Raw genomic sequence first — 14,803 nt, forward strand, 5'->3', positions numbered from 1 at the left:
CTCAGTCGACAACTTGTCTCTGCGCACCATCCCATAAACAAATCCTACTTTGGTGCCTCATCTGTTTGCACATTTACCTCTTCCATGAGCCAAGACAGATGTACGGTAACCTAATTGTACCAATAATTTAAAATGAGTACCTTTTTAGGCCTAAATGTTTCTTAATTTATAGTATAACAACCAACACCATATGTCATATACAGGTTATTTCCATTTTATGATGTAGCAACTTCAACCTATTTTAATTGGATGTCAAATACACTCGTCCAAAATTCATCACTGCTGCAAAATATCTCTGAGCCACTTTAATCGTAAGAAAAATTTAAAAACAAAATTGCACCAAAAACGTGTTCAAGGAGCATTTCGGTGTATTCAGTCGTACAATTCACATCGAGATCAAAACTCTAATAGCAGTCCTTCCGGCCCACGGCAGCTTTGTTTATGCATCCACATCCGTGCTTTCACTTAGGGGCTTTTAATCGAGTGACGACTCCTGCTACAGGTTTCCGATATGAACCTTGCACAAACACCCGGTCAGCCTCCAGTCCTTCTTTCGGGTTGACCGTCTTGCGGAACACGTATTCATTGTTGACCTCCAGAAAACCGGCGTCGTTGAATAGCTGTGCCACATGTTCTGTACAAACCACGACTTGACGTTCTATTAACAACGAATTTTCTAAGTGTTCAACTCCATAAATTGTACTAAAATAGCCACAAACAAAAGTAATGGAACATGTGTTGTACTTTTCTCAAACTGCTTTTACATGGAGAACAATTCATCCTGGAATGGGTAATTGTTTTGGTAAGAAATTGAGATCGTGGTTGCATGAATTGTCTGAAATGACCAACAACAACAACAACAACATCATCATGCATTTTAAGGCCATTTTCCCTGCCAGAGCGGGGGTTAGCCTTGCGGTCCCCATGACAATCTTCTCCATTTTGCCCTATTTTCTGTATCTCCCCTTGTTAACTGCCTGCCAGAGCGGGGGTCCTCATTGTCTTTGTCTTTCCCTCGTGGTCCCCCTGTGCTGTCTTTGTCTTTCCCTCGTGGTCCCCATGTGCTGTCTTTGTCTTTCCCTCGTGGTCCCCATGTGCTGTCTTTGTCTTTCCGTCGCGGTCCCCATGTGCTGTCTTTGTCTTTCCCTCGTGGTCCCCATGTGCTGTCTTTGTCTTTCCCTCGTGGTCCCCATGTGCTGTCTTTGTCTTTCCCTCATGGTCCCCATGTGCTGTCTTTGTCTTTCCCTCGCGGTCCCCATGTGCTGTTTTTGTCTTTCCCTCGTGGTTCCCCTGTGCTGTCTTTGTCTTTCCCTCGTGGTTCCCCTGTGCTGTCTTTGTCTTTCCCTCGCGTTCCCCATGTGCTGTTTTTGTCTTTCCCTCACGGTCCCCATGTGCTGTTTTTGTCTTTCCCTCGCGGTCCCCATGTGCTGTCTTTGTCTTTCCCTCGTGGTCCCCATGTGCTGTCTTTGTCTTTCCCTCGCGGTCCCCATGTGCTGTTTTTGTCTTTCCCTCGTGGTTCCCCTGTGCTGTCTTTGTCTTTCCCTCACGGTCCCCACGTGCTGTTTTTGTCTTTCCCTCACGGTCCCCATGTGCTGTTTTTGTCTTTCCCTCGTGGTTCCCCTGTGCTGTCTTTGTCTTTCCCTCGTGGTTCCCCTGTGCTGTCTTTGTCTTTCCCTCACGGTCCCCACGTGCTGTTTTTGTCTTTCCCTCGTGGTTCCCCTGTGCTGTCTTTGTCTTTCCCTCACGGTCCCCATGTGCTGTCTTTGTCTTTCCCTCGTGGTCCCCCTGTCCTGTCTTTCCCTCGTGGTTCCCCTGTGCTGTCTTTGTCTTTCCCTCACGGTCCCCATGTGCTGTCTTTGTCTTTCCCTCGTGGTCCCCCTGTCCTGTCTTTCCCTCGTGGTTCCCCATGTGCCTTTTTTGTCTTTCCCTCGCGGTCCCCATGTGCTGTCTTTGTCTTTCCCTCGTGGTTCCCATGTGCTGTCTTTGTCTTTCCCTCGTGGTCCCCATGTGCTGTCTTTGTCTTTCCCTCACGGTCCCCATGTGCTGTCTTTGTCTTTCCCTCGTGGTCCCCCTGTCCTGTCTTTCCCTCGTGGTTCCCCTGTGCTGTCTTTGTCTTTCCCTCACGGTCCCCATGTGCTGTCTTTGTCTTTCCCTCGTGGTCCCCCTGTCCTGTCTTTCCCTCGTGGTTCCCCTGTGCTGTCTTTGTCTTTCCCTCGCGGTCCCCATGTGCTGTCTTTGTCTTTCCCTCGTGGTCCCCCTGTCCTGTCTTTCCCTCGTGGTTCCCCTGTGCTGTCTTTGTCTTTCCCTCGCGGTTGTCAGCTCTTTCACGAGCCTCGATTCAGTATAGAAAAAAAAAAAACCCCCCCCCCCCCCCCTTGCCTGCATTTCTTCTTCCACCATTGTTACCCAAGTCTTTCTCGGTCTTCTCCGTCCTCTACTTCCTTCTACATTCATTTCCATCACTCTTCTCAACCAGTCACTTTCATACTTCCTCAACATGACCAAATCATCTCAACCTGTTCCTCTTCACAGCATCCATCACAGGCTCTATTCCCATCATCTTTCGCAATTCATCATTTGTCTTCCTCTCTCTCAACGACACTCCGCACATCCGTCGAACCATTCACATTTCCACCCTTTCCAGCCTTCGCTGCTGCTACGTTCATTACCCATGTCTCGCTCCGATAAATCATAACACTTCTCACACATGCAGCATACACCTTTCCCTTCAGCTTCAATGACACTCCCCTCCTCGTCAGCACGCCACTCAGTTCCCGAAACGTCTTCCATGCACATCTCACTCCAGCAACTGTTGCCGTGTCTGATCCACATTCTCCATTCAGCACGTCTCCGAAGTAGCAAAATCTTTTCACACCTTCCAGCTTCACGCCGTCTCCAAGATCCAACTCAACATTTCCTCCATCTACAGCTCCCTCTGTGCACACCTTACATTTGAATGTAGCAGCCAAACTGGTTAATGACCCTCTCAGACCACTACATTTTTGATGAACCCACTTTGCGCACATTGTACATTGAATGGAGTTCACTCCGACACCCTTCCTGCACACAGCACACGGCCACTTCCCAGTTCTTTCCACCTCACCACATGCTTTACCACTTGCCATTACCTTCGTCTTTCCGATATTCACCTTCAGACCTTTTGTCTCCATACATTCCTTCCACTTCTTCATCTTTTCCTTCAGTCCATCCATACTTTCCGCAATCAACACCAGATCATCTGCATACAACAACTCCCACGGGAAACCCTCCTTTACACTCCGAGCCAGCACCAAGATCACAGCGACAAATAGTAGTGGACTTAGTACCGACCCCTGATGCACTCCCACCTTCACCTCAAACTCACCACTGTTCCCGTCCTTCGTCCTTACAGCTGTGCGCGCTCTTTTGTACATTGCCATTACCACTCTGATCAACCATTCCTCCACTCCTAACTTCCTCAATGCCCATGTCACTTCACGTGGAATCCTATCGAATGCTTTCTCCAGATCAACAAACTCAATAAACAACTTGTTCCTCTTCTCCAGGTACTTCTCCTGCAACTGCCTTACAATAAAAAGCGCGTCTGTCGTTCCTCTTCCTGGCATAAATCCAAACTGCATTTCGTCAATCTTCACTTTCTTCCTTATCCTTCTCTCCAACACCCTTTTCAATACCTTCATTCCATGCTCGAATAACTTTATCGCTCGATACGAGCCACAGTCCAGAGGGTCACCTTTCCCCTTGTATAGAGGGATGAGGGTACTCATTTCCCAATCCTCTGGAAGACGGGCCTTCTTTCACCAACAGATTACAGATCTCTGTCATTCTCTTCACACCTCAACTTCCTGCTGCCTTCAACATATCTCCCACAACTCCCGTTCTGCTTTGCAATCCTGAATACCGCTCTCTGTCCCTCTTCCGAATCCAAGCGTTCTCCGAACATTTTCCTGCATGTCTCCTGCGCCTTTGCTACCTTTCTTTGCAGCCTTCTTGGCTGCCTTATAACTTTCATGCTCTGCTTTTTCTGCTCCCGTACCCTTCGCCTTCTGCCACTCCTTGAACTTCTTCCTCTTCTCGTCAATCCTCTTTCCAACTTCATCATCCCACCACCATGTTTCCGAGTGCCTCAGTGGTCCTTTTGTCCATCCACATACCTCACCAACGGCTACCAACAGACTATCTTTCATTGACATCCAACCACTTTCAAGCTCAACCACATCATCCTCTACCCTACTCAGCCTCCCTTTTAATGCCTCCCTTACTGTCACCTCTTTCAACCTCCACACCTTCATTCTTGGTTCGGACTTCACCCGCCGAGCTCTCCTCGCACCTTTCACCCTTATGTCGCAGACAACCAAGTGGTGCTGTGAAAGCCTCCTCCCCCGGGATCACCTTTGTGTCCCGGAGGTGCCCCCTATCTCGCCTACGCACCATCAGGTAGTCAACGGTTGTCGTCGACCCACCTGACGTGTATGTAACAAACTTATTATCCTCTTTCTGGAACCGAGTATTACAAATCAACAAATCAGCTCCATCAGCAAACTCCAAAATCCTTTCACCTTCTCCATTTCTCACACCATATCCATAACCCCCATGAACTCCCTCAAAACCATCCATACTCTTTCCCACATGTCCATTTAGGTCTCCTCCTACCACAACAACTTCATCTTTCACATTTTCCATCAGCTTCTTTATTGCACACCAGAACTTGTCCTTCTCTTCATCGCTCCGACCAACCTGCGGAGCATATCCCGAGATGACGTTCACCAAGAGCTTTCCAATCATCATTTTCACCATCATCAACCTATCACTCACTCTAGTCACACTCACCATCAACTCCTGTCTGAAATGACCAATATTTCAAAGTGGTATAGGGCAATTAAAATATCCCACCTGTCCTTAAAAATAAATAATAACCCACCCAATAATCAAAGGAAGTTGTATCCACAAAGGAACTTGTGGACTAATAAATCAGTGGAGCTTGGATTAAACCAGCCTCTGTAGCATAACGTTTAGTGTGCTGCTCTGAGTCGGGGAGGTCAGGGGTTTGAACCCTCTCCGAGTTATATATACCAAAGACTTAAAAAATGGTACGTGCTGCTTTCTTACTTGATGCTCAACATTTAAAAAGGATAGGGCATGAACAAGCAACCATAGGAATTGCACAGGCTTTGATGGGCCTCATGGCCTCCTCCTGCATCAAAGTTCCTTGAAAGGGAAGTCAGATCTATACTATAAGAGCCTGTGTGTCAGTTGCCAATTTTCTCAGATGGCTGAACGCATATTTGTAGACCTTTCAGAGGTTCATCAGTGAGTGCCGGCGACTTTAGGCCAAATTTTTATTTATTATTATTTTTTAAAGTTCGTTTTTTTTTTTGGATTAATATATACAGTATATATAAAACAAATAAATAAATAATAATAATCACTCCAGTGTGTCTGAGCATTTGTAGCTATGTGAAAGGTAATATTAAATTATCCCCGATTAGTGTGTATATGTGGGTGTGTTTTGATATCAAATATAAATTTTGCTTAGGCGTAGGGAAGTGTTTTAGGCACCACTAAAAATAAGAAAAACAAGTAAAGCTGCAAAAGTAATTCAAACTACATCAACCCCATGCCAAATAAATAAATAACATTTCCTGCAGTGTGCGGCAAAGCCGCCGTGCAGCGCATGGAGAGGGAAGTGTGAGGGAGTGGTGTACGATAATATATCAATTAATTGCGTAATTTAAATAAATAAATACTCTACATAGATTAATTAATTTCTTAATCAGTTGGCTCGTAGCATAACTAAAACACCACTGTTTCATCTGAATCTAACTTTTTGAAAATAAAATAAGTAATTAATAAAAAAATTATGTTATACTTAATTAATAAATCAAAAATACCCTTTAGAGTCAAATCACTTGGTCGTTGTCGTGTCCAAATATCAGCTTCCGTGCTCAAAAGGTGCCTGAGATATTGCCCAGATGAAAAAGAAGAAAAACAAGTAATTAATAAATCGATAATAATTAATAAATCAATCAAAACATAAAAATACCGTTTGTGCCAAAGCACTTGTTCAATATTGTGCCCAGATTTCAGCTTCCAAGCTCAAGGGAAGGCCGAGATATTGCCTGGACAAACAAACAAACAAACAAACAAGAAAACAAACAGAGTGAAAACTGAGTACTCCAATTTGGCACCCATCATGTCATCGCCGGGCTCCGAAACTTCAGCACCTGGCGATGACGTCGTTCAACTCCTGGAGATGGAATAGAGAGGTGAGGAATACAAACAACCACAGTAACATTGGGCAACACTGGGTACTCCTGTTAGTTGTATGATAAAGTACGAGATTGTACCACTAAGTATTTAAATTTGGAAATAGAATAAATTAAATCTATTTTAGTGAGCATTGCATTTCACAAAGCTTGGTGGCTTAACAACAACAACAACACAACATGCATTATAAGGCCATTTTCCCTGCTAGAGCGGGGGTTAGCCTTGCGGTCCCCATGACAATCTTCTCCATTTTGCCCTATTTTCTGCATCTCCCCTTGTCCGCATTTCTTCTTCCACCATCTTTAGCCAAGTCTTTCTCGGTCTTCCCCGTCCTCTACTTCCTTCTACATTCATTTCCATCACTCTTCTCAACCAGTCACTTTCATCCTTCCTCAACACATGACCAAACCATCTCAACCTGTTCCTCTTCACAGCATCAATCACAGGCTCTATTCCCCATCATCTTTCGCAATTCATCATTTCTCTTCCTCTCTCTCAACGATACTCCGCACATCCATCGAACCATTCGCATTTCCACCCTGTCTTAACGATTAAGACAATTGCCTTCGGATCTTATAAGGTCCTGAGTTCAAGCCTCGGCCGAGCTAGAAGTACGAGGCCGGTCGACTCAGTCTGTCATCCTCTCGAGATCAGCAAAATGAGCACAGGCTTGCTCGGGGTAAGTTCGTTGATCGAGTACCCGCGTCAGAGCAGTGACCATTCTGAGATTGTAAGCCCCCCCCCCGAGCCATGAAACTCCCTCGGCAGTCTTATGCGCCCAACGGTGCAGGATAATCATCGACAACAACAACATTTCGCAGTTTTCCATCCACGAGTAGTTTTGATTAACCAGACATTGAAAAAGCCCCAAAGGAACTCCAGGTGCTAACCTCGAGAAAAGAAGAAAGCGCGGGTTCCATCTTGCCGCACGTAAAAGTTCTCGGACAGCTTGCGGCCGGGCTTGAAGCGCATCATGGCATGGTCGTACACACCGTAGTCGCGAAACAGCAGTTTCCCATCAGGATGCAAAACCTTGTGCGATTGCAAAATGATCATCGGGGTTGAGGGGGCACTTTAACCTCCTACCTGTAGACATTTAATACACGTAAACTTTTATGATGTGGAATTCACAACCATCGTTTGTATTCGATACACACAAGTAATCTGTACTTTCATTTTGTTTGATAGAAAAGTGGATACTATGAAACATTCATGCAAAAGCAGAATGATGGCCCCCTCATTCCCCCCTGAGAGGTCCCCCACCCCTCCACTTCTAGGAATTAATGTGTTTCCGCTCCTTTCCTTCTGATGAAGTCGCCGACTGAGCATCCTCTGTCATTCAAAGACCTTTCTTGGCACACCTGAACCCTTATCCACCCACAGCACAAGGTCTTCATCCACAGCTTGATGGAGTACTACTCTCCTGTCTGGGCTGGCTCCCCTGCCTCACATGTTGCTCAGCTTGACACTGTGGATACCAAGGCCTTCAATACCATCGCAATCTCCCCTGATGAAGTCGAGTCTGTGCGCCGATCACTTTCCCAGTCGGTGGTTTCTCCGTCTTATACGACCTCCTTACTGCCCTGGTAAGGTGAGCCCCTCTCAGGATTCTGCAGCCAACACTTGGTCTCCCATTAACCCGTTTCTGGTAAAACTACCGAAATCCAGAATCACTGCTCACCTCCACCCTTTGTTTCCTCTTTGTCCCTGCCTGTGGAATCAACTTCCACATTCTCTTCAAACTCATTCTTTTCTCCAGGTCAAGAGACAGCTGTTCACCACCATCTGAGATCATCCAAAACTATTATCTTTTCTACCCCCATTAATACTCCCCCAGCTCAAATCTTTCCATAGCTTCAGTTTTTCCTTCCTGAGAATTTGCTTCTGTAAGCGTAGAGGTTGCACCCTCTCCTAAGAGTCGTCTCATCTGGGTTCGATTCTCGACAAAGCCATAAACTGTCGCCCTTGTGTTTCGCACATGGGGGGGGGGGGGGGCGCATCAATGTGAGCGCAGTTGAGCAGAAGGACATCAAGCTGGAAGATCCATCTGTCGGCACAAGTCGCTGGTAGACTAAAGATCTCACGGTGTTTTTTAATCAATACGAGGGGTGAACAAATCCCAAACGCCTGCTCTAACCTCCAGGGGGACATCGTGACTACATCAGGGGGACATCGTGACTACATCAGGGGGCATCAGGGGGACATCGTGACTACATCAGGAGGACATCGTGACTACATCAGGAGGACATCGTGACTACATCAGGAGGACATCGTGACTACATCAGGGGGACATCGTGACTACATCAGGGGGACATCGTGACTACATCAGGGGGACATCGTGACTACATCAGGGGGACATCGTGACTACATCACCGGCACTCTCACCAATGATGGAAACCATGCCACGCCACCTGCTGCACACGGATGAATAAAGGTGCGTAGGAAACGGCGGATACCAACCTGGAAGATGTTATGTAGAACATGAAGCATCTTCTCTGGGTGGACAGAAGAAAGCACAAAAATCAGGGTCGCCACGTGGAGCGTTGCCATGGGAATGTTGGTTGTCAAAGCCTCTGACGTCAGATCACACTGGAAGGCGAAGCATCGCCTGGCATCATACAGTGGGTTCTCCTATAAGAAAAAGGAACATTTCCAACAAGACCCTAAAGATCAATGTGAGCAGCCTTAAACTTCAATAACCTAAATATTGTCCGTTTCACTACATGCTTTGTTCAGGTGTGTCATCTTACCTGTACGAAGGAAATAGCACGAGGAGAGAAGTCACAGGCGTAAACAAAGACGTCCTCTTCTTCTTCCAGGAGAGGAAAGAGACAGTTACCAACGCCACAGCCAGCCTCGAGGACAAGCAACGTCTGTCCGATTACCTGACAATGTGATATCACACCTGGTAGCATCTACCTTTAGGTCTTGCACACACACACACATGGCTACCTTTTCACCCCACGGAATTGAAAAAGTACTTTTACACCAGGAACCCTTGGCCAAAAGGAATACCTGAACCATGTGTTCCTGACGTCATCGATTCATCGTTACTATTGATTAGTTATGTGCGCATACACTTTAAATAGGTTTATTTGAAATCTTTAATTTTCCACAAACATTCCACACACGCGGGAAAATACAGAGATATATTTTTTAAAATCGCGTCATGGTGTATGATACACCGCCCAACATGACACCGACGGCAATGTGTCGATATCTATTTTAAATTCGATATATCATTTCATTTTTCACAGTCGCTAACATAGTTTTAGACTCGGTTGAAAAAAAACGAGAAGAAAATCCGATGAAAGTTGCCGTTTATAGAACGAAATGAATTCTCAAATGCCTGTAACTTCAAGGCCATTGAGTCTCTCTCACGCCTTTATCTCCAATCTAACTCACCATATGATTTCATTTTTATCGATGGTTTTAGAGTCGGTGTCAGCAATAATTGAGAACATTCCACACACGCGGGAAAATGCAGATATATTTTTTAAAATCGCGTCATGGTGTATCATACACCGCCTAACATGACACCGACGGCAACGTGTCGATACATATTAAAAATTCGATATATCATTTCATTTTTCACAGTCGCTAACATAGTTTTCGACTCGGTTGAAAAAAAACGGGAAGGAAATCCAATGAAAGTTGCCGTTTATAGAACGAAATGAATTCTCAAACGCCTGTAACTTCAACTTCAAGGCCATTGAGTCTCTCTCACGCCTTTATCTCCAATCTAACTCACCATATGATTTCATTTTTATCGATGGTTTTGGACTCGGTGTCAGCAATAATTGAGAACATTCCACACACGCGGGAAAATGCAGAGATATATTTTTAAAAATCGCGTCATGGTGTATCATACACCGCCCAACATGACACCGACGGCAACGTGTCGATATATATTAAAAATTCGCTTTTGCTTTTCCGTTAAGATATATTACTTTTTCGTTTGATGACAGTCGTCACAAAAACGTCAACAATGATGCCGACATATATTTCTTCGTTTTTATTTAATTCAACATTATTAGCCGGAAGTAAAATATGTTTCAGGAAATTACCGAGAGATATTTCTTCGTTTTTTAAAATTAGTTATGTGCGAATACACTTTAAATAGGTTTATTTGAAATCTTTAATTTTCCACAATATAATTTACTTGCCATTTATCATTTGATGATTACGAGACAAATTCCTCTTGAGGATCGTGACAATTCATGCGCTGCGTGGAAACTTCTATTTCCAAAATGAATGAGACGATCGATGAAGAACGCAGACTTGAACAGGATGCAGCAAGAAAACGAATGAGACGGGCGAACGAGTCCATCGACGAACGTCAATGCAAACTTGCGGGGTCACCCGTGGGAATCCCACGGGCATGGATGTGTGTGACATTTCGACATATTGAGTTAGATGCTGCACATTCATTTTTACAAAATGGTTACTGGCAAGTCATCAGATCCAGAAATGGTGTAAAAACCACCGTTTAGAGGCCATTTTTCCCCGCAAAGCGGGGGTTGGCCTTTTCGGGGACCGTGGTAGTTGTTGTTTTTTTGTCCCCTTTTTGAAGCAATGTTTTACGGCCGGATGCCCTTCCTGACGCCAACCCTTTTTGCCGCCTTCAACGACAAACAGGGAATTACCAGTGAACTGGTACTCAATTAGCCGACCTCGGAAGGATGACAGGCTGAGTCAACCCCCCTGGCATTAATTCGGCGATCGACCGAGATTCGAACCCAGGATCCTAAGCCGGCACCCTAGCCGCTAGCCCAACACCAGAAATGGTGTCATGAACACAATTTATTTACGCACAAGCACAAAAGCAAGACGGGCCGATTTCCGATTCCGACGGGCCGACGGGCGAGACGGGCCGATTTCCGATTCCGACGGGCCGATTTGGAGCAAGAAAAAGAACGAGACGGGAGAAAAAGGAGAGAAACGAGACGGGGAAAGCCGATTGGAGAGGCGAGTGAGGCGCGATTGGAGAGGAGTGTGAGGCGCGATTGGAGAGGAGTGTGAGGCACGATTGGAGAGGAGTGTGAGGCGTGATTGGAGAGGAGTGTGAGGCACGATTGGAGAGGAGTGATTGGAGGGGAGTGTGAGGCACGATTGGAGAGGAGTGTGAGGCACGATTGGAGAGGAGTGTGAGGCGCGATTGGAGAGGAGTGTGAGGCGCGATTGGAGAGGAGTGTGAGGCGCGATTGGAGAGGAGTGTGAGGCGCGATTGGAGAGGCGTGTGAAGGATTGCAGAGGAGAGGAGTGTGAGGGATTGGAGAGGTGAGGGATTGGAAAGGAGAGGGATGTGAGGGTTTGGAGAGGAGAGGAGTGCTAGGTGGAGAGAGGAGAGTGTCAGGTGGAGACAGGAGAGTGTCAGGTGGAGACAGGAGAGTGTCAGGTGGAGACAGGAGAGTGTCAGGTGGAGAGGAGTGAGGGGTCACATATTATGTGAAATAAATAAATTGTGTTCATCACACCATTTCTGGATCTGATGACTTGCCAGTAACCATTTTGTAAAAATGAATGTGCAGCATATAACTCAATATGTCGAAATGTCACACACATCCATGCCCGTGGGATTCCCACGGGTGACCCCGCTAGTCTATATTATAATAGCCGTAGATGATTCTGTCTGTCTGTCTGTCTGTCTATCTGTTGGGTGTCTGTCCGGGGTGTGGCTTACTCGGTTTGCAGAGTAGCTCCACCCATAGCTCCACCCATTCTGGGAGTGGCTATAAACAAATATCCACCATTTTATTAACTCGCATAGCTTTGAGTCCTGTTTTGTAGGCCCGTGGTGTCTTGCTCTCCCCCAGTTTTATTTCAAATCAAATTCGATAAATCATTTCATTTTTCACAGTCGCTAACATAGTTTTAGACTCGGTTGAAAAAAAACGGGAAGAAAATCCGATGAAAGTTGCCGTTTATAGAACGAAATGAATTCTCAAAGGCCTGTAACTTCAAGGCCATTGAGTCTCTCTCACGCCTTTATCTCCAATCTAACTCACCATATGATTTCATTTTTATCGATGGTTTTACTTTTAGACTCGGTGTCAGCAATAATTGAGAACAATCCACACACGCGGGAAAATGCAGAGATATATTTTTTAAAATCGCGTCATGGTGTATCATACACCGCCCAACATGACACCGCCGGCAATGTGTTGATATATATTAAAAATTCGCTTTTGCTTTTCCGTTATGATATATTACTATTTCGTTTGATGATAGTCGTCACAAAAACGTCAACAATGATGCCGACATATATTTCTTCGTTTTTATTTCATTCAACATATTAGCCGGAAGTAAAATATGTTTCAGGAAATTACCGAGAGATATTTCTTCGTTTTTTTTATTAGTTATGTGCGCATACACTTTAAATAGGTTTATTTGAAATCTTTAATTTTCCACAATATAATTTACTTGCCATTTATCATTTGATGATTACGAGACAAATTCCTCTTGAGGATCGTGACAATTCATGCGTTGCGTGGAAACTTCCATTTCCAAAATGAATGAGACGATCGATGAAGAACGACTCGGTGTCACCAACGCGGGAAAATGCAGAGATATATTTTTTAAAATACACCATATCACCGCACAACACCGCCCAACAGCCAACAAGTATCATACACCGCCCAACAGCCAACGAGTATCATACACCGCCCAACATGACACAGACAGCAACATGTCGACATTATCGCTTTTTCTTTAAACCGAGTGAACCGAGCCGAACCGAATACACCGCGTGAATTCACCGAGCGAATTTCAGCCAATTCCACCTATTTCTTCGTTTTTATTTTATTCGTTACCAGCAGAAGTACCCAGCGTTGCCGGGCGGGGGAGGGGGGAAGGGCACGTACACTTTAAACATGTATATACATGTGGGATGTGGGATATATACATGTGGGACATGTGTACGTGTGTGTACGTGTGTACGTGTGTACGTGTGTGTGTGTGTGTGTGCGCGTGAATATGTGTGTGTGTGTATATATGTGTGTGTATGTGTATGTAGGCTAACCCCCGCTCTAGCAGGGAAAATGGCCTTAAAATGCATGTTGTTGTTGTATGTGTATATACATGTCTGTGTGTGTGTGTTTGTGTGTATATGTGTCTGTACGTGTGTGTGTGTGTGTGTGTGTGTGTGTGTGTGTGTGTGTGTGTGTGTGTGTGTGTGTGTGTGTGTGTGTGTGTGTGTGTGTGTGTGGAGATGTATGGAGATGTATATATGTGTATATATGTGTATATGTGGATACATATGTGTATACATATTTGCATATGTGCATATGTGTATATGTGTCTGTACGTGTGTGTGTGTGTGTGTGTGTGTGTGTGTGCATGTGTGTCGATGTACGTGTGTGTGTATGTGTATATGTGTGTGGGTGTATATGTGTGTGTGTGTGTATATGTAAACATGGGCCGGTGTGTGTGTAAAGTGTGAGGAGGTATTGGAGAGGAAAATGCAGAGATATATTTTTTTAAATCGCGCCATGATGATAAACGAAAATACACCGCCTAAAATAACAGTCGACATATATTTAAAATTCGCCATACACATCCATGCGGGAATCCCACGGGCATGGATGTGTGTGACATTTCGACATATTGAGTTACATGCTGCGCCTGCACATTCAGTTATATAAGATGGTTACTGGCAATTGATCACATCCACAAATGATGTAATCCACACAATTTATGTACTTTACATAACGTTAATAGGAATACATGCCCGTGTAGATGGGAAATACAGTTTGTTTGAAATAAATCACAAATATCAGAAGAAAGTTTTTTAAACCATTTTATATAACTGAATGTGCAGGTGCAGCATCGAACTCAATATGTCGAAATGTCACACACATCCATGCCCGTGGGATTCCCACGGGTGACCCCGCTAGTTGATCTATAAAACACGAAGGATAAAATGAAGGTGCACCTGCTCACTCGCTCGAAGCTCAGCGAACTCTCTGCGGGTCCAGTGCCGGTCCTTGAAGAAGTGGGTGCTGTTTCGTTTGTAGAAGAGGTCCCAGTTACGTTGTGCGTCCATTTCCAGCCGGGTCTGGCGGAAGGTGCTCAGCAGGTTACGGTCTCGCGCAAGGTGGGAAGCGTCCTCTGCACAAAGAGGCTTCGGCTGAAGACCCCGGTTTTGCAACCGTTCACTTGCTTCATGCGTCGTCAACATTAATTGCTCTGCGGGTTCTGTGTCTGGGTCGAAACTCTCATCCATTGAGCCCTTAACCCGTTACCAAGACCCTCACGTCCTCCTCAAGTGGAGCCAACAAGTTCGTGGCTTCTTCTTCCTCTTGTTATTGTTCTTCTTCTTCACTTCAGGAAGGTTGCCTTACGCCGTTGAATTCATGGTGACAGAAATAAAAAGTCTCAGCTTAAACTTATAAACAGCAACTTATAAACCGCACTTTCAGCGACAACCCTAAAACACGTGTTTAGAATTATTACTTCTTCGGTTTCTTCCTCGTCCATTAAACATAAATCCTCAATATACTTTTTCCCTTAATGTGTATATTATAATGCAGTTATG

The 14,803-nt window shown here is 45.1% G+C and overlaps 1 protein-coding gene across 5 annotated transcripts; it reads right to left on the minus strand.

Moving 5' to 3' along the window:
• Positions 1-290: 290 nt before the first annotated feature.
• Positions 291-14,786, minus strand: METTL6 (methyltransferase 6, tRNA N3-cytidine). Of its 5 annotated transcripts, XM_068119677.2 has the most exons (6): positions 14,201-14,594; positions 9,018-9,152; positions 8,728-8,898; positions 7,158-7,299; positions 6,225-6,247; positions 5,943-6,119 (listed from the first exon to the last, which is right to left on the minus strand). In XM_068119677.2, the coding sequence occupies exons 1-6, from the start codon at positions 14,489-14,491 to the stop codon at positions 6,084-6,086; spliced, it is 798 nt and encodes a 265-aa protein (XP_067975778.2). In that variant the 5' UTR covers positions 14,492-14,594; the 3' UTR covers positions 5,943-6,083. The 5 variants fall into 5 exon arrangements, with proteins under 5 accessions (XP_067975777.2, XP_067975779.2, XP_067975780.2 ...); XM_068119676.2 differs by lacking the exons at positions 5,943-6,119; positions 6,225-6,247 and adding an exon at positions 291-634 and having other exon boundaries at positions 14,201-14,786; XM_068119679.2 differs by lacking the exon at positions 7,158-7,299 and having other exon boundaries at positions 5,924-6,119.
• Between the last annotated feature and the right edge of the window lie 17 nt (positions 14,787-14,803).

The sequence above is a fragment of the Myxine glutinosa genome, chromosome 6, assembly GCF_964187855.1.
Source record: "Myxine glutinosa chromosome 6, kmMyxGlut1.1, whole genome shotgun sequence".
NCBI classification, from domain to species: domain Eukaryota; kingdom Metazoa; phylum Chordata; class Myxini; order Myxiniformes; family Myxinidae; genus Myxine; species Myxine glutinosa.

Coding starts and splice junctions, on each gene's coding strand:
- METTL6 (XM_068119676.2), bottom strand. CDS start 14,491: ATGGATGAGAGTTTCGACCCAGACACAGAACCCGCAGAGCAATTAATG. Junction 9,153..14,200: donor AGCTTCGAGCGAGTGAGCAG/GTGCACCTTCAT, acceptor TCACATTGTCAG/GTAATCGGACAGACGTTGCT. Junction 635..7,157: donor CGCTTTCTTCTTTTCTCGAG/GTTAGCACCTGG, acceptor TGGTTTGTACAG/AACATGTGGCACAGCTATTC.